We start from the raw sequence: 18,122 nt of genomic DNA, 5'->3' as shown, positions 1-18,122 counted from the left end.
CGGGGCAAAGCGGTACGCTGCTGTGTTCTTCTTCTGGTGTTGTTATTGGCCTTTTGTACAGAGAAGCTGTCACAAACGATAAGAGAAGAAGAGGAAACACACACACAGTGTAGATATGTTAAGATCAACGTTCAACTCGTGGAGGGAATATCTAACTCCTGCTTATCATACTTCGACGTTCTCCCAAACCGGGGAGATTACGCCTGAGGAGTTTGTTCAAGCTGGTGATTATCTCACGTATAAGTTCCCAACATGGCAGTGGCTTGGAGCACCAGCGTCCAAGCAGAGGGACTTCTTACCAACGGATAAGCAAGTACTGGTGACAAGGCGTGTTCCATCGCTTGTAAGGGCAAATGATTACGAGAACGTGGCTATAGAAGAGGAGGAGGATGCGGACGGGTGGACCACGACGAGTGGACCCCATGCTGGTGCCACTTCTGGTACTAAACAAGTAAGTGCCCAGCAGTCAGAGATTGAGGAGATTGATGACTTGATCGACAACACTGCGGAGGACGATGACGATGACGAACAGGAATATACAATACAGGCAAACAAGCGGTTCTATGACTTATACATCCACTATTCAACCGCGTACAGGGTCCCAAGGATGTATCTTGTTGGGTTTGACTCGAACGGGACTCCCTTAACACCAGAGCAGATGTTTGAAGATATCTCTGAGGACTACAGGGATAAAACCGTCACCATCGAAAAGGCCCCTTTCCTAAACGATACAACAACGGTGTCAATCCATCCTTGTCGTCATGCCGCAGTTATGAAGGTCTTGATCAATAGAGCAATGTCCGCTGCAAGGCTTAAAAAGGAGAAACAAGACCTGTTGAAGGGTGTCAAGAATATTGGGCTTGCTGACAGTGAGGACACTGATGATTGGGAACAATTAGACGACACCAGCGTAGATGATGTCCAGTCTGTTGTTCGTGTCGATCAATACCTTATTATCTTTTTGAAGTTTATCACTAGTGTAACCCCAGGCATTGAACATGACTACACGATGGATGCATTTTAAGAGAGGCTTATATTGAAGTAACATACACCTTATACTGAAATTTGTAGCATCGACTATCCTTTCCAGCTGGAGAAGAATGATCTGAAGCGTGTCGGTCTCCTTTGCTGCAGGTCTGATTGAGTCCTCTTCAACACGGTTTCTTCGCCTCGATATCTCTCTGATATTGTATCTGACTCATTGATATACATATTGTCATCAGAGATTTTAAAGGATACAACTCTCTTGCGGTGACTCGGGGTCCTCAATCTTTTGATTCTGAACCACTTATTAGTTGGCTTGTTTCTAAAATCGGTAGACATTACTGGTGCAGGCGTTGGAGCATGTTCTGAAACAGACTTGAATCCACGAAATTTATCATCCATCAAGCTCGTTAAGGTATCTCCTGTCTCGTTGGAATCCCTAGAATTTGACGGTTTAATAGTGTGGTGGCCATCCAACATCTTTATGGCATCATCAAAACCTTTAAAACGTTCCTGTCCAGGCTCAGGAAGTACAAAATCGTCAGGGTTTGATAACGATGCACCAGACTCAAGGTTGAATTTGGGTTGTCTTGAAAGCGATAGAGTTCTTGACCTCCAAAGCGATTTCAAAGAGATTATGGAACCTGGTTTTTCTTCTTTGTCCTCACGCTCATGCCTTTCATCTTCGTTCCACTTTTTACTTGGGTTAACGGATGGTTGAGGACTCGTGAAAAATATCTTCTTAATGGAATTTCTTCTCTTCGTAACAAGTGGTGGAGAGACAAATCTGTTATTTAGAGTCCAGTCTTTATGTGTATCGGCTTGGTCTGATTTCTCCAAAGCACTTGTTGATTGTATCCTCTCCTGGAAAAGTGACTTTACTGTGCTTTTCTCACTTGTATCTTTTGCTAAGAGCATAGCAGTCATCGTTCCAGCTGGGGACACTGTCATTTCACTAGGAACAGTCTGTATCTGCAGAGATCTAGGATCAAGAGTTGTTATTGTGTCTTCTTCTGTGGTGCTTGATTTATTCTCTTGTGTAACGGATGCAGTGTTTGTATCCTCTGTTGTCAGACTTGCAGATTTCTTCCCGGAAATGCTTTTAATCATATCAACAACTATTGCGCTTGCATGGACTATTGGGCTTGTTGGTCTTATCTTCGTTAACGGCTCAGCATTCAACATCTTGGCACTGTTATCTTCAGATACAGAATCAAGTGCGCTCAACAGAGAGCAAATATTTGCTTGTTCAAACTTAATATCACAAAGGATATCATCGTTAAGTTCAAAGGCCGATGTCAATGTATTGCCCCAACGCTCAGGGTTCTCTTGGTATATGTTAAGGTGATTAAGAGAGTCATCAGTTACCAGGCTCTGGTTCTGTCTTTCTGGAGATCCTTTTTGAAGATCTTTTGCATATAGTGAGACAAGCCCCTGCATGTCGCATTCGCCGTTAGTAGCGTTTCCAGTGCCATTTACAGTGTATTTTCTTGTAACAATTTGTTTTGGGGATTCAATGTGGAATAATAATTCAAGTTGTCCAGTTTCGAGTTGTCCAAAGTCATTATGGTTAATGGTGGCTTCCTTTGAGCGTCTGTTCGTCTTTGCCTTATTGTGGTCATACTCTTCAACAGCGTTGACAACTTTTGAGGTTTCGAATACAGACTCCAGTGGATGTCTTGTTAAAGACCTCTTGCAAATGCTTTGTTCGATAGAACTTCCGGAGGTGATAAGTTTCACACCACGGTTCACTGGCGCATCTTCTAGGCTAATTCTGCTGCCGAGCTCCAGTGTATCATCACCATCATTCAGACTCGTACCCATAGCGTCGGCACTCATAATTCTTCTAGGAAAATTGAATGACGAGTTCAAGGAATCGATCAGCCGCTTCCCACTAGATGCTGAGAACAGCCCATTTCTGTCAACAGATACCTTCAGTGTATCTAGTTCCAAGTACTTGGGTTTTGGAAAGATGCCTCGTCTTTGAATCTGTGAAGACTCAGCAGCATCATTCAAGAACACCTGATAAGTTCGATCCCGGTCAATTGTGGACCCATGAGAGTAGCCCTCGTCATCTTCAATAGCAGAATCTGGGTCATCAACTACGTCCAAGTGAGCCATGAGCTCCTGGTCATAGATTCGTGGAAGCGTCAAGACATCAAGTGAATCGCTTTGCAGCTTTACATCTGTACCATCGCCATCTGTTTTGTCCACCACTGTCAGCATCCTTGATTCATCCGCAAGCATACTCTCTTCAAGATCCTCACCTTGAGGTTTCGACTTGCATTCTGGAGATATTGTGTCTGACCTAAGCCCTTGTTCTATAACAGTTTGGTAAGTCGAAAGCTTGAAATCTGTAGATACTCCTCCTCCGAAGTCGAACAAGTCCTCATTCACGAGAAGCTCAACGGCGTCTGTCATTGTGTACCACTGTGTTAATGAAGCCTGGCACGAATCCCACAAGAGAGAGAGAGAACTGATCTTAGATACAACATTTGTGATTCCTCCATTGCCGCCATTGTCGTTTCTTTATTAATGGGCTCAAACACTTGACACAAAAGCAATTTTAGCAGAGCGATACGAAAAAGTAAACAAATAACCCCCGGTGTTCGCTTCTGTGCACCGGATCTCGCATTTGTGTTCCGCAAAAATTCCTACACTTGTGGTCCTTAAAGCTAGCGCGCAGCGTGAAACGGTTGATTTTCTTATGGTTTAGACCCCTCGATAAGTACAGCGTATCACTTTTGTTTTGTACGGATATAACGCTTATCATATACTTCTGTTCTCGACACTGCTGTACAAGCGCCCACTTTCCGTTGAGTCTGTTCCTTGTCATAGATATACATTTGGTTTGAAAAGAAAGGAGAGTAACCGCATCATAGTTCTCTTACTCATTATGAAACACCAGCATATTGTACTGTACTTGATAACGGTGTATCAACTTGTATCAGCTACGACTCTTGAATCGCTTCGAAAGAGGTTTGATGCAGCTGAGTTTGTGCATGGTACTTTGTCAAGTGATACTAAGTCGGAGGACAAACCAAAAGAGAGTGATGTGAATGATTCAACGCCTGATGAGGAGAAGATTCCTTTCTGCGCTGCCACACATCCCTCGACGAATGGGTTCTTTGATCTTAGTGGATTGAGTTCTCTGGGGAAAGAGAACATAGCTGCATGGGGTGCAAGGGGTTATGACTATCACAGAAATTTCACGCTTGGTATATGCTCTTCGCCCTTGAAATCCAACGTTGATGTCAGTATGAAGGAGAATTCTAAAACCGGATTAAACTCAAGCGATGTTGGAGGTTATTATGTGGAAGAAGATGGACGCAAAGTTTCCATTGGGGAATTCTCAACTACGCCTATGTTCAGAGGTAAGAAATTGACTATCACCTATAACAATGGAAGTTATTGTCCAAACGGAATTGATAGGAAATCCACCATTTTGACCTTTACATGTGATAGAGAGATCCTTCAAAAGGCACAGATCTCTTTTGTCGGTGTCCTCCATGATTGTGATTATTTCTTTGACGTACATACTGTCCATGCATGTCCAACTGCCCATAAGGACGAAGGTCTCGGTGTGATATGGATCTTTGCTTTGATCTTCCTTGCAGCGTTGTTTGTTTACACCAGTGGTGGATTCTTGTACAAAAGATTTGTCACCAACCGTCGTGGTTGGAAACAGCTTCCAACATATAACCTGGGTAACAAGGTGTCATCCGCACTGACAGGTCAGGTAAGTCATCTCCAAGAATAACTACATTAAATAGCAGCACACTCATCGACTCGTTCTTTCTTTCGCTCGCCACGCGTACTTTACCGTGCTGTAGCCTGAGGTCCTGATGAGTTGCTCTACTTAACTGTTTTCTCTTACTGCTTTTTTCCTCTTCTTTACAAATGAACTTGATCACTAATTATAAACACAGTGGCCAGATAGACATGATTCCATAAGACTAGACAGCAATAGTGATAGATTTGGATTCATTGAAGACCAGAACAATCTGATTGACTCTTTGGATGTACAAGAAGATTGAAATTCCATTCACTTCTGTGCACAACCTTCAAATACACACTATATAAGACAATCACAAGAAACAAACACCTTTATAAATATCGTTATTGCTTGCAAGAATAAACAACTTTTGACGAAATGCAGAACAACCTCATTAGGGCTCCCACAAATTGAATATCACGTGACGTATCCTTTCCACCTCCAAAGCCCTAATGTCCCAAACACAGAGTGGCAATTCCCACTGTGAATTTTTCAGCCCAATTAGGCAAAAGTCAGCGAAATTGTGCTGCTGCCTACGAAAACCCCCGCGAATTGACTTTTTTTCTGTTTTGTTGTCCTTTTGCCACGCGGTTGCTGTGTGTGTCTGTTTTTTTGGGCTTTTCTGGTTTGCGCCACACCCTTTTCTGTATGACCTGGCCGTGCCTATGGTGATCTTTTTTAAAAAAAATTTTCAAGTCATCTTCTCTTCTCCTTCCTCCTGTTCCCTTTTGAATTCAGTATCTATCAAATTTAATCAAAATGGTAAGTTAAAGTCATGTTAAAGGACAGCTCAGTGTATCCTTTTGAATATCTGGTGACGTTATAACGGTGTTCAGGTTTGATTTTACATCAGACTGGAATGTCTTTGCTGTCATGGATATTTGGATCATGAGCTCCCTTTGGATCTTCTAAAGGCCACCGACTAACCACAAATTAAAATTTTACAGGGTAAGGAAAAGGCTCACGTTAACGTTGTTGTCATTGGTCACGTCGATTCTGGTAAGTCTACCACCACTGGTCACTTGATCTACAAGTGTGGTGGTATCGACAAGAGAACTATCGAGAAGTTCGAGAAGGAGGCTGCCGAGCTTGGTAAGGGTTCTTTCAAGTACGCTTGGGTTTTGGACAAGCTTAAAGCTGAGAGAGAAAGAGGTATCACCATTGATATCGCTTTGTGGAAGTTCGAGACTCCAAAGTACCACGTTACCGTTATTGATGCTCCAGGTCACAGAGATTTCATCAAGAACATGATTACTGGTACTTCCCAAGCTGACTGTGCTATCTTGATTATTGCTGGTGGTGTCGGTGAGTTCGAGGCTGGTATCTCCAAGGATGGTCAAACCAGAGAGCACGCTTTGTTGGCTTTCACCTTGGGTGTCAGACAATTGATTGTTGCTATCAACAAGATGGACTCCGTCAAGTGGGACGAGTCCAGATTCACTGAGATTGTCAAGGAGACCTCCAACTTCATCAAGAAGGTTGGTTACAACCCAAAGACTGTTCCATTCGTCCCAATCTCTGGTTGGAACGGTGACAACATGATTGAGGCTTCCACCAACTGTCCATGGTACAAGGGTTGGGAGAAGGAGACCAAGGCTGGTGTCGTCAAGGGTAAGACCTTGTTGGAGGCCATTGATGCCATTGAGCCACCATCAAGACCAACTGACAAGCCATTGAGATTGCCATTGCAAGATGTCTACAAGATTGGTGGTATCGGAACTGTGCCAGTCGGTAGAGTCGAGACCGGTGTCATCAAGCCAGGTATGGTTGTTACCTTTGCTCCATCCGGTGTCACCACTGAAGTCAAGTCCGTCGAGATGCACCACGAGCAATTGGCTGAGGGTGTCCCAGGTGACAACGTTGGTTTCAACGTTAAGAACGTCTCTGTTAAGGAGATCAGAAGAGGTAACGTTGCTGGTGACTCCAAGAACGATCCACCAAAGGGTGCTGACTCTTTCAACGCTCAAGTTATCGTCTTGAACCACCCAGGTCAAATCTCTGCTGGTTACTCTCCAGTTTTGGACTGTCACACCGCTCACATTGCTTGTAAGTTCGACGAGATCTTGGAGAAGATTGACAGACGTTCCGGTAAGTCTCTTGAGTCCAACCCAAAGTTCATCAAGTCTGGTGATGCTGCTATCGTCAAGTTTGTCCCAACCAAGCCAATGTGTGTTGAGGCTTTCACTGAGTACCCACCATTGGGTCGTTTCGCCGTTAGAGACATGAGACAAACCGTTGCTGTCGGTGTCATCAAGTCCGTTGAGAAGTCTGACAAGGCTGGTAAGGTCACCAAGGCTGCTCAAAAGGCTGCTAAGAAGTAAGTTGATTAATCAATCTCACTTCAAGCTTGACTATTTTATTACAATGAATTGTGAATATGACCTTTTTCACTTCTCGTTATAAAAAATTGCTTATAATTCGTTCATAAATCGATGTTTTGTATGAGATCTGAAGAGCATTACATTTGTAGTTTGTTCCGCGAATTCTACTTGCGTCTTGTTTTTGTGGCCGTAAAAAGAAATTTTTAGGGAGCAACGAGCAGTGGATAAAAAATATATAAATATTTGGTCAAGGAAGATATTCAAACAACAATTTGGTACCAGAAGAACTACCTAAATCGCTTTATAGCTTGGAAGTCGCTGTTGTCGGATATACGATCATATATTCTTTGGCTTGTTTGACGGTTTAACGCTAGGGTTTTTCTCTTTTTCGATACTACAGCCCCGCTTCCCTTTCCCCCTGGTGTATTGTTCATCTTTCCTTTCTCTTATCATACTGTTTGCATTCCCAACATTTGGATAAATAATTCGAAGGTGAATCTGACATAACACTATCTACAACGCACACAGTCACACACACGCACATATAATACGATGTCGTCTAGAAAGAAGACTCTTTTGAAAGTTATCATCCTCGGAGACTCTGGTGTTGGCAAGACGTCTCTGATGCAACAGTTTGTCAATGGTAAGTTCTCTCAACAGTACAAGGCCACAATTGGTGCCGATTTCCTGATGAAGGAGCTCGTGTTGGATGATAAGACTGTGACGATGCAATTGTGGGATACTGCGGGACAGGAAAGGTTCCAGTCCCTCGGTGTTGCGTTCTACAGAGGCGCTGATTGTTGCGTATTGGTTTACGACGTTACCAATCCAAAGTCCTTTGAAAACGTCTCGCTTTGGAGAGATGAGTTTTTGGTACAAGCCAACGTCAAGAACCCTGAGAACTTCCCATTTGTTGTTATTGGCAACAAGATTGACGTTGATGAGTCCAAGAAGCTTGTGAGTCTCAAGAAGGCACAGCAGTTCTGCGCCAACCTGGGCAACTTACCGCTATTCCAAACCAGTGCCAAAGAAGCTGTCAATATCGACCAGGCTTTCGATGTGATTGCCCGCAACGCTTTACAACAGGAGGAGAACGACGAGTTCCAAGACGAATTCAACGACGCTATAAACATCAACCTCGAGAGTGAAAACCAAGGATGTGCATGCTAGAGGTGCCGTTCTCACTACGGCGTTTCTTATCCTTTTTAGGTTTGTGTGTGTTTTTAGCTCTGTTTACGTATAATAACTATAGTAAGGCTTGTGAGCAAAGCATGACTACATCACCCACCCTTGTAGACCTTCGTCGATGTTCATTATCTTGCCCTGGCGGCCAGACGCAAATGCCCAGACAAGACCAGAAGTAGATCTGTTCGCAACCAGATACAGGCTCTGGCATTAGTTTCACTAGAGGAGAGGTACGAGACAGGTACATAAATGGATTACATGAGATGGCGTCCCGATTCCTCGTGCCGTGTGCATGAAGGGCCTCATTAATGGTGAAGTCTACCCCCACCATCTAGCCACAACACCCGCAAAGATCATCACTATCAACAATTGTTGAAGTTTGAGGTGTTGATAGTGTTGGATCGCCAACTGATGAAACGTGTGGCTTCAGCCGTGGGTCCCTGGGCGGTGCTCCTTTGGCCGTAGGGGGAGGGCTACAATCTGTGTAGACGGAAGGCCCAGTAGGCGCCAGAAGGGTTGAATTTTTCAGCGGGTGCAAATGTAGGCAGAACTCTCCTGCCTAGGCAGCAACGCCGGCGGCTGCTCCAGCGGCTGCTCCCGCTAAACCTCTCTCCCTCGAACAATTTCCCATTTCGCTCAAACAAGCGTCCCTGTCCAAAAACGTTTCGCGATGCACACAGCAAACTTCATCGATCTTGGAAAACCTTCCCCGTCAATCTTACTTCTCTTGTTGTAGCGTCGATAAGCCTGAGCCGAATAATAGTGCAGTTTATTACTCATCAAGAGTACAATGTTGATGGCATCCAACTGAGATTGAGACCACAACTATTCACTAAACTACACTACACTACAGTCCAACGCTTGATACTAAAGAGAACGAAGATCACTAAGAGAGAAGCACTCCCGTTTTTTCGGTTTTTCCTGTGTTCTTTTTTTTCTGGGCCAGAAGAGCAGCACTGTGTGGACTTTCGGAAACAAAGACAGGCTCGAAACAATAATACAACACATCAATAACCTCTCTGGTACTCTCGTCTGCTGAAGAGGGCTAGAACAGGCACATCCTTACATACAACAAATCACGGTCGGCTCTGGCGCATCCCACTGCTTCAGATTCCTCCAATTGGTCTGGTTCGAAGATCAATATCGCCAGCGCTGTGTGTTTTATTTTTCATCCAAAGTGAGGTGAAGGGGAGTCCGCCTAAACAAAGCAACGCTCGCAGGGGAAAAAAAGGAAAGGGCCATCCCACACGTGCACAGACAGGCACTCGGCCAGGCACACATAAACAGTCACAGTCACATTCCACACACAGAGCTCGGCTGACAGCAGCGAAAACGGGCTACAAGATAACATAGCGTAAGATAAAACGCCCCACTCATTTGCATTAGAATCTCATTGTTGCTGGAAATCCTATCACGATGGACTCAGCTGAAAAGGTGAAAGTGAAGTTACTACCCGTGAGGTTTATATGCTGTCCGAGAGATGACCTAATTGTGCTGATTGCTCGGATGCTCAACTCTTTGATTGATATAAACGACACATATGTGGATCCGTCTGCAAGTCCAAGGACCACGGGCACAATCCAGTCTTCATCTCACGTCTTGTCCTCGCATTTGACCAGATTCCATTCAAGAACACCACCAAGCATATCCGTGTATAGCTACCTTGCGAGACTGGCCAGGTATTCAAGTCTGGAAAATGCCGTGCTGCTGAGCGCTGTTTACTATATTGACCTTCTGAGTACGGTGTACCCGTCCTTCTCGCTGAATTCACTAACGGTACATAGATTCCTATTAACGGCAACCACAGTTGGATCAAAAGGATTGTGCGACTCCTTCTGCACAAATGAGCATTATGCAAAAGTTGGAGGTATCCACGCCAATGAATTGGACATTTTGGAGAGGGAATTCTTGACGAAGGTGAAGTACAGAATACTTCCACGGCAGTGTAATATTCAAAAGTGCATTCGTGAAGACCATTGCAGTGCTGAGAGGAAGAACAGCATCGATACATTAGAAGATAGTAAGAAACTACAGCAGTTGCAGCATAATAACAGCATATCAGGTCAAGATCACGATTTAACACCACAACAACAGCAGCAGCAACTTGACTTCGATTCCGAGCATCCAGAACGGCTTCCTCAAGCTGGTTACACAATTTTAGACTTATACTATAGCCGAATGATTTCATTGATAGGAACGGATACTCAACATGACGATCCACAGTTACAGCAAACCAAGATACACTATCAATTGAGCCCGGAGTTGATTGCCGATGAAGCGCAACAGCAGAGAATGAACAGCATGATAAAGACAGAGCCTGATACACTAAGCGATAGCGAGTACCTGCTGTGTATAAAGGAGCTACTGGTGAAACTACAAAACTCTCATCTTGACTCGACTTCATCAAACGAGGCATCATCGCTGCTGCAGGACCACAGTCAGAGTAAGAATCAGAATCAAACACAGCAACAGTCAGAGAATCAACAAACACAGCAGCCTCTGAATAGAAGATTGTCTGTGGTGAAGAACACTGGCTCCTGTACTGCACGTTGTTCTGTACCTCTATCTCCTTTGAAAAGACCCATTGATAATGACCACCAGTTTTCTCCCGGGAGAGCTGGTAAAAAAAGGGATATGACGTGAACTTGATTAGTCGCCCTCATTGTGATAGATACAGGATCATATGTATCTGGCTTTAGACCACATACGATAAATACAACTACGCTAATCCTGGTGATTTCATTTGGCCTTTGTAGTACTATTAGCTTCAAGCGTACATTGGAAAAAAGACTCTTTAGGGGTCTATAGTTTATGCGCTGATGATGTGTATTGTATACTGTTTCATACAGCAAAAGCTATGTCAAGAAGCTATTGTTCTTTTCAGGCCACCGCTTTGACTTATTCAATTGACATAGTACTACAGATGTCAGTACTACAAGCGCATTTGAATTCGATCTTCCATATCAGTAACATTATTCATGGCCAACTAGAACGTTTGAATTCGATTATTTGGCATGTTTCCTACACCATGTAAGTGTCAATTACATGCCATAGGTCTTTGGTTGCGAATTCCACGTAACCTTCACGGTTGAATTATATATTCGTAAAGAATGCCTTTTGAATTCCAGTCATATTGATAAGGTATGCGTTACCTTTACAGTGACAAGAGCTATAACTACATGGTTCGGACGAACATCTCGAGCTAATGAGAAAGTTCAGTCTGCTTCAACGTTCAGCAAACGGCACCAAGTTACCATACGCAGTTCAAACACCTACTCGATGACATTGCTGATATCAACAAAGCATGTGCCGAAATGGTGGATTGAATTCTGTTCAAAGTGCTAAACCACTTTTCAAGAGTCTTGATCAACATACTGAGGATAAGTTCGCACGCACAATACAGCATTCTTGCTCAGCTGGCGTACGCCCCTCTTTCAGTTTGTAGCAGATGTCCACCTCAACTTGGAGCCAAGCAGTGGAAAAGGTAACACACCGAAATACGGCTTCAAGCAATACAAAGAGAGCGAAATCTACAAGAAGATGACATTGAGTCTTGATCCAGGCAAAGATTACTATTGCAATGTATTTCTTTGAGCATGTTGATCGCTTGATTTCTTCATTATCGAGACAGAAGCCTATTGTCGCACCGAGCTTTAGGTGGAATGCTACGAGAACATCTGCTCTGTTCAGATTCTACTCAGCTATATAGTCAGTTCCGCGGCAAACTTGACGTCACCATGTAGTATTTCTACTGTGAACTAGCACTGTACATGGCAAGCACTACCTATTTAGCCTTTATAATGCCGTAAAGCCCAGTTGAGCTTCAACCAGTTGTGGCCTACACCAACATACTTGTATTGCTAAGTACTTCTTGTGTCTCTCAGCAAGAGCTATTCAAACGTTTCCCAGTGCCTTGTTCAGCCCCTCACCAATAGAGCATTCCGCATACCTTTCGTTTGAATACACATCCTATTTTTAACGGCTCGTTGTATACGTATTAATGACTACCTCGGGCCTTTGAGGCTTTGAGCGCACTACTACAACATGTCATGGTATGCACATGCACTGTTATTATCGTGCATGTGGTGTCTATGCTGATTTGCCGGCTGAGTCGTGGAACCGTATCTTCTTCGGTACTGATATACACTTTGCGAATTGGCTATTTGGTATAAAGCTGGAAGGAACGCCCTGTCATTACAGAGGACAACCAGCTCTTGTACAGTCTGCTCCGTGGTGGGATCTTCGGCCGCAGACGTAGCCTCCTTGGGTTATGCGTATCATATTCGGCCAAAGCGCATCGGGAGAAACTTAGCTGTTTATTCCAGTGCCTCGCTGGAAGGAGCTGCTCACACACTCTACAGCTCCCTCACTGGCCCAGTCAACCCTACAATCAACGTGAAAGGAATGACGAACCAGCAAAACAATCTCTCAAAGAGCATGAATGTCCTGGACGCAAAGGGACACACAGTTTGGGCTACGGAGACGTGCCATCTCCCCCCCCCCCCCCATATGTCTGCCCGTGGCAAGCGTATAAATAATATAGCTGGCCGTGTCGCAGAGGACATCCATATGTCCAACATCGTCCAAAGACCAGGAGCAGGCAGATACATGAACCCTGTAGAAACGATGCCACTCTACATCTATAGCCACCTAATAATCTCCCACAACCTCCTGTGGCCTCCTACAGTCTTCGACCAACACTAAAACCCTCTTTCCTCCACACAATACAAACACAACCACGGTGTCCCTGCCTCAGCCTGAATCACCACTGCATAACTACAGACTGCCACACAGAGCGCTCCTCATGTATACACTCATTCAACGAGTTGCAATCTCTGTGAAGAAGCCCTCGACGGAAACGGAGACAACCATGCACGTCCAAAGAGGAGCACGACGTGTGATTGCGTCATAGCTCCTGCAAGTGAGTGCGGTTTTTGAGAAGCCGGCCCACACATTTTGTGCCTCGCAAACTGCCGGGCGCTCCTACCGCATAAAAAAGGACAAAATGTCCATAGAAAGCGCTCGCGCGGAATTTTATACGCCTTTCCGTTGTTGTCTTTATTTCGGCCTGGGACATCCTCTGCTGAGCCTTTCGAACTAAATTTTATTTTGAACCTGTTCACCAAAAGTTGAAGAGGGAAAAAATTTACCACTCAGGGCTGCTGAAATTTTGAGAAGAGCTGGTCTCTAGAGCCTAACCCATAAACGCAGTTTCACGAACCTTCACGAACCTTCACGAAGTTTGCACGCCGTTTGTTCATAGGACTGTTGAGAAGTTTACACCTGTTGGTCTGATTCCTCGTGCTCGAAACCCTCGTTCTGTGTTTCCGTTTCCCAGCAGCGTGAGTTTTTGTCCGTCTCAGCAAGCTCGACTCGCCTTTTGCTGCTGCGTACTAGCTGAAGTGGGCCATTACCACCAATTCCGTTCGTTCAAGGGGTACTTCGACGTCTAGTGTCACACTGTGTGTTGGCCTTATAGCACGAAAGTAAACAGGCGCCTCGTATAAGGAAAGGGAATAGAGATTCGAGGCAAAGCAAGACAAAAGTAAACAAAGCCGCTAACAGCACGACACAATGAAGTTCTTGTCGTATCTTGCGCTACTCTGCGCTGGTTCACTCGCACAGTCTTCCTCGCAAGGATCGTCGTCGGGCTCAGGCTCGAGATCATCAACACCCTCTGCGTCGCCGTCGTCGTCGTCTTCGTCTGTCTCCGCTGCCAATGTTGACTCCTTCATGACACTGACCATGTCCAAGTCAGAGGACTCTATTGTATGGCACATACAAGCCGAGGTTGGTGAACAGTTGCAGTCACTTCGGGTGGATATAGCACAGCCGAATCTGTGGGTGCTAGACAGCGACTCGTTCCCAAGCTGTTCTGATGAACCAGAGCTGACATCAACGACTTTCATTGAGTCCTCCTCGGCAACAACACTGACATATACTGTCACATGTCAAGACTCCGGTGCATATGACCCAAGTCTTTCGAATAGATCAACAGACTTGGGACTTTACTATAACCCTGTTTTAATCGACTACGTTTCTTTCAACGGAACGTTATTCTCAGACTACGTTGATATACTGGACATTTCCGGTGAAGACAACGAGTATCTCAACGATGGAACTCTTTCGCTCTCCGAGATGGAGTTCTTCAGCGTCAACAATTCAAATGTTGTCGTTGGTGCATTTGGTCTTGGTGGTGTTGGCGATAGCAACTACAAACCAAGCATTCTATCCACGCTTAAGGATTTGGGGCTCATTGAATCGCTAAGTTACTCAATGGCAACCGTCACAAATACCACCGGTCATATAGTGTTCGGTGCAGTGGATCAGAGTTTATACACTGGTGTGCTTGTTCAATATGATAACTTGCCTTATGCGTACACAGGCGCAGAAGTGGCTTACCAGTATCCAATCGTCCCTCTTTCACAAGTTTCTGTGAGTAACGATAAGGGCTCCTCTGTGATTGTCTCAAATGGAACTGTCCTGCCAGTGCTGTTAGATTCACGTACCCCATTCCTGGTCCTTCCATATTCTTATGTTGTGGCGCTTTCAGTTCAATTGAATGCATTCTATTCTGAATCGTCAGAGTCATGGTTTGTGAGATGTGCCGTTGGTAGTGTCAATGCAGCTGTTAGCTTCGAGTTTGGAAATCTCACCATTGATGTCTCTGTGGATCAACTCATAAAGCCACTGTACGATTCGAATGGTACCTCAGTAAAGTTCGAGGATGGCTCAGATGCGTGTGTTCTTCGTGTCTTCCCTGATGATAGTTACGGTTATTCGGTGTTGGGTACACCAGTCTTGAATTCGATGTTCATAGCAGTCGATAATGAAGGTAACAAAATCGCAATGGCACAAGCTTATAACGAAGAGTACCAGCAGAGAAATGCTCGTCTTCTGAGTTCCATATTAGGTGAAACCGTCAGTTCGCAGTCAGTGGACTCAACGTATACTCTAGATGCAAATGCCAGCGTCATTCGCTCCGGTTATATACCGTTTGCTGTTACAAATAACATCACAGACACTGATTTGACTCTTTCATATAATACGATCATCACTGAGAGTGTATTTGAGCAAACGGCAGTGTACACAAGCGGTCTCATCTATACTGGTCGTCAACTGAACAGCACAACTGAGGATGTTCCTACTTCTACAGATGCTGAAAGCTCGAGTGTTGCTGGTGCTCTCGGTAACCATGACCTTCAAAACAGAGGAGTCATATTGGGTATGATAGGTACTACATTTGTCTTGGTTCTTGGGGCGTTCATTTAAAGCAAAATTCCTTGCAAATGCTAAGGTCCATGATTCGGTTTGCAAATTGTCGAGCATATAGCCATTCCTTAATCAAATGTAATAAACAATATTTAGTTAGAAAGAATACCCTTGTCGTGCTTATTTCGTATACATGCATTCTAACTGAACTATCCAAGTTCTCCATCTATGTGCTGTGTTGATCAGCTGTCATTCTTCTGAGCAGCAGCTTCTGCTCGTTTCCTCCAAAAGTCTGAAACCGCAAGGTAGTCTCCTTGCCACCTTCTAATGGCATTCATTGCAGTCTTGGGTTCCGATCTCACCATTGAATGGCCCTTTTCTTTCAAAGCCTCAATAATATCACTACCAATAAAGTCCTCATGTTCGATGTGGTCAGGCATGAGTTGATGGTGTATTCTAGGGTATGCTATGGCCTCTAGCAGTGGCATATGATAACTGTAGACACGTACAATGGCTTGCAAAACAGCTGTTAATATTCTGGATCCTCCAGCAGATGCAATAACAAGGTCTGGTTTCCCCAATTCGTTGACGATGATTGTAGGTACGCTCGATGAAAGGGGTCTCTTTTTAGGTCTAATGAAGTTGTGAATGGATGGTTCCACACCAAATGAATTTGGAACTCCCGGTGTTGAGAAGTCATCCATTTCATTGTTCAATATGACACCCGTGACCTTGTCACGCACCAATGATCCAAAAAGAAGGTTGATTGTCGAAGTGACAGCAACACTGTTATGGTCTTTATCGACAATGGCAAAAGATGTTGTTCCATGTGGCTGATTTAATTCATACTCCGGCTTGTAATCCATCCAATGAGCAAGTGTATGGGAGTCATTCCAGTGGTCTATGGCGTACTGAGTCCACTCCTTGCCAATGACAAAATCTGTTAAGTTGGTGTCTGGGTCTCCCAACCTACTTCTGGAGCTTGCTGCCCATTTCATCGCTTCCACTAGCCGATGGGTAGCCAAGGGATCCATATCACCACCGACATGCTCGCCAAAACGATCCATAATGTTCAAAGCATGGACTAGAGCTGGTCCAGAACTTGATCCTCCCGCAGTGAAAACGTCATTGTTCAAGAACCTGGTCTTTATAGCAGGACGAACATCAACTGAGTACCCTGAGAAGTCATCATCGGAGAAGATTCCACCGTGTTCGTTTGCAGTCTTGATCAAGTTTGAAGCGATAGGTCCCTGTGGATCGTAGAATATCGCATCGCTTCCATTATTAGCAATGAGTTCTAAGGTGTTTGCAAGTTCCACATGTCTCACCAGGTCGTTCAATTCAATAACTTGGTCTGTTGTGTTTCCCTTGAAGAGGAAGTAGTAATCTTCACGGTTAGCGAGCAACACTTTCTTATCAGCTTCCACAACGGCAGCCAATACAACCGACGCGTTCCAGCCACCTCTCAACAGTTCAACCACCGGCATCACCACATCGCCCCAGCTCAAGTTCCCAGAGCCCTGGAGCTCGAACAACGTGTAGAGCCCCTTGATCTCCCCAGGTATTCCAGCAGCCAGCCCTCCAACCTTGGACAAATGCTCACGGCCTTTGAACATGTACTTGTCGCTGGCCAGCGGAGCTGCCTCCCTGGCGTCGATAGCGATGGCCTCCTCCTCGTCGTACTTCTTCGCAACGAAGTAGCCACCGCCACCGATACCAGAGTTGAACATGTTGATGCCTCCTACGCACAGCGCCACTGTCACTGCGGCATCCGCACTGTTCCCTCCCTTCTCAAGAATATCAACACCAAGCTGCGAGCATACCGGCACATCGCACGCTACAGAGCCCTTCATCGTCGTGTGCACATGTCTTCCGTCGGGCGTCAGCGACGGCTGGCGCACCAGCTTGCTGAGATCTATGCCTCGGTCCTGTGATATCACAGCGTAATTTGTCATCTGCGTGAGCTCGTAAGACTGTTCGTAGTAGGGGCTACGCCACAGGACAGCCAGCACTGTGAACAGCGCCATCAGCGTCCACACGCTTGACACGATCATCTTCGGCTCTTACTTCTGTGTTAGGGCTAGTCCTTCACTCTGATGGTGTGTGTATAACGGGAGAGTGATCTGGAAAGATCTCAACGCTGTAAATATCACCAAGCACGGGCTTATCATCCCAGAGATCTGTGGCGTCTTGTGCAGAGGCCTTTTCTTTCTTTTTTCAGCGGGGGCGAAACTGTCACGTGATATCCACGTGATTCTCACGTGAGCGTCCGGAGTTTAACCCATTTGTAGAAACAGCGTAGAAACAGTACAATATGGTTGGTTCCAGCTAGGATTAACAGGTTGAGAGGCCCCATGTAACGCTCCTATCGAGTCCCATGTGGTCAGTGTGTCCTCTGGTGCAGACACCAGCACAGTTGGAACCCCTGTTGTGTCGATTGAAGTGAGCACTGAGAGCCAGGGGCCCTTCATGGGGCCTTGGAACTCCCGGCGTAAGCCGCTTGCTCAGTTTTAGCCATGGGAGAGTGTAGTCTTCTCGTAGTGTTCCTCACTGCCACACACCACTCACACTGCCTCTGTATAAGGTCTCAATTGCCATGGCCATGCGTTGTGATGGCTCTTTCTCGCCAACTGCTACTGATTCTG

General features: G+C 45.2%; 7 protein-coding genes across 7 annotated transcripts; 5 read left to right on the top strand and 2 right to left on the bottom strand.

Moving 5' to 3' along the window:
- Window positions 1-109: 109 nt before the first annotated feature.
- Window positions 110-1,024, top strand: ATG3 (Atg3p; the record flags this gene model as incomplete). Its single annotated transcript, XM_020213448.1, has 1 exon — window positions 110-1,024. Exon 1 carries the CDS (start codon window positions 116-118, stop codon window positions 1,022-1,024), a length of 909 nt encoding a protein of 302 aa, XP_020068191.1. The 5' UTR covers window positions 110-115.
- CYBJADRAFT_169572 (uncharacterized protein) lies at window positions 1,018-3,512 on the bottom strand. Its single transcript, XM_020215842.1, has one exon. It carries the CDS (start codon window positions 3,403-3,405, stop codon window positions 1,078-1,080), a length of 2,328 nt encoding a protein of 775 aa, XP_020068190.1. The 5' UTR covers window positions 3,406-3,512; the 3' UTR covers window positions 1,018-1,077.
- Window positions 3,513-3,717: 205 nt separating this feature from the next.
- On the top strand, window positions 3,718-7,158 carry CYBJADRAFT_186857 (translation elongation factor). Its single transcript, XM_020217236.1, has 2 exons — window positions 3,718-4,723; window positions 5,707-7,158. The coding sequence occupies exons 1-2, from the start codon at window positions 3,881-3,883 to the stop codon at window positions 7,078-7,080; spliced, it is 2,217 nt and encodes a 738-aa protein (XP_020068189.1). The 5' UTR covers window positions 3,718-3,880; the 3' UTR covers window positions 7,081-7,158.
- A 474-nt stretch (window positions 7,159-7,632) lies between these two features.
- YPT7 (Rab family GTPase YPT7) lies at window positions 7,633-8,250 on the top strand (the record flags this gene model as incomplete). The annotated part of the gene is made up of 1 exon (XM_020213028.1): window positions 7,633-8,250. One exon carries the CDS (start codon window positions 7,633-7,635, stop codon window positions 8,248-8,250), a length of 618 nt encoding a protein of 205 aa, XP_020068188.1.
- A 1,461-nt stretch (window positions 8,251-9,711) lies between these two features.
- On the top strand, window positions 9,712-10,464 carry PHO80 (Pho80p; the record flags this gene model as incomplete). Its single annotated transcript, XM_020212285.1, has 2 exons — window positions 9,712-10,246; window positions 10,334-10,464. Coding segments are annotated over 2 exons (666 nt in total), but the record flags the coding sequence as incomplete, so codon positions are not given.
- A 3,375-nt stretch (window positions 10,465-13,839) lies between these two features.
- YPS7 (putative aspartic endopeptidase) lies at window positions 13,840-15,537 on the top strand (the record flags this gene model as incomplete). Its single annotated transcript, XM_020216678.1, has 1 exon — window positions 13,840-15,537. The coding sequence occupies one exon, from the start codon at window positions 13,840-13,842 to the stop codon at window positions 15,535-15,537; it is 1,698 nt and encodes a 565-aa protein (XP_020068186.1).
- ECM38 (gamma-glutamyltransferase) lies at window positions 15,518-17,727 on the bottom strand. Its single transcript, XM_020215841.1, has one exon. It carries the CDS (start codon window positions 17,529-17,531, stop codon window positions 15,720-15,722), a length of 1,812 nt encoding a protein of 603 aa, XP_020068185.1. The 5' UTR covers window positions 17,532-17,727; the 3' UTR covers window positions 15,518-15,719.
- Window positions 17,728-18,122: the final 395 nt, after the last annotated feature.

Source organism: Cyberlindnera jadinii, assembly GCF_001661405.1.
Source record: "Cyberlindnera jadinii NRRL Y-1542 unplaced genomic scaffold CYBJAscaffold_19, whole genome shotgun sequence".
Taxonomy (NCBI): domain Eukaryota; kingdom Fungi; phylum Ascomycota; class Saccharomycetes; order Phaffomycetales; family Wickerhamomycetaceae; genus Williopsis; species Williopsis jadinii.
The sequence above is the reverse complement of the archived record's forward strand: the minus strand, read 5'-3'. Positions and strand labels throughout refer to the sequence as shown.

What these genes read in the sequence shown, in the direction of transcription:
- CYBJADRAFT_169572 (XM_020215842.1), bottom strand. Translation starts at nt 3,405, where the DNA reads ATGACAGACGCCGTTGAGCTTCTCGTGAATGAGGACTTGTTCGACTTC.
- CYBJADRAFT_186857 (XM_020217236.1), top strand. Translation starts at nt 3,881, where the DNA reads ATGAAACACCAGCATATTGTACTGTACTTGATAACGGTGTATCAACTT. An exon ending in CATCCGCACTGACAGGTCAG is followed by an intron (nt 4,724 to 5,706) that starts GTAAGTCATCTC and finishes AAAATTTTACAG; the next exon opens with GGTAAGGAAAAGGCTCACGT.
- ECM38 (XM_020215841.1), bottom strand. Translation starts at nt 17,531, where the DNA reads ATGATCGTGTCAAGCGTGTGGACGCTGATGGCGCTGTTCACAGTGCTG.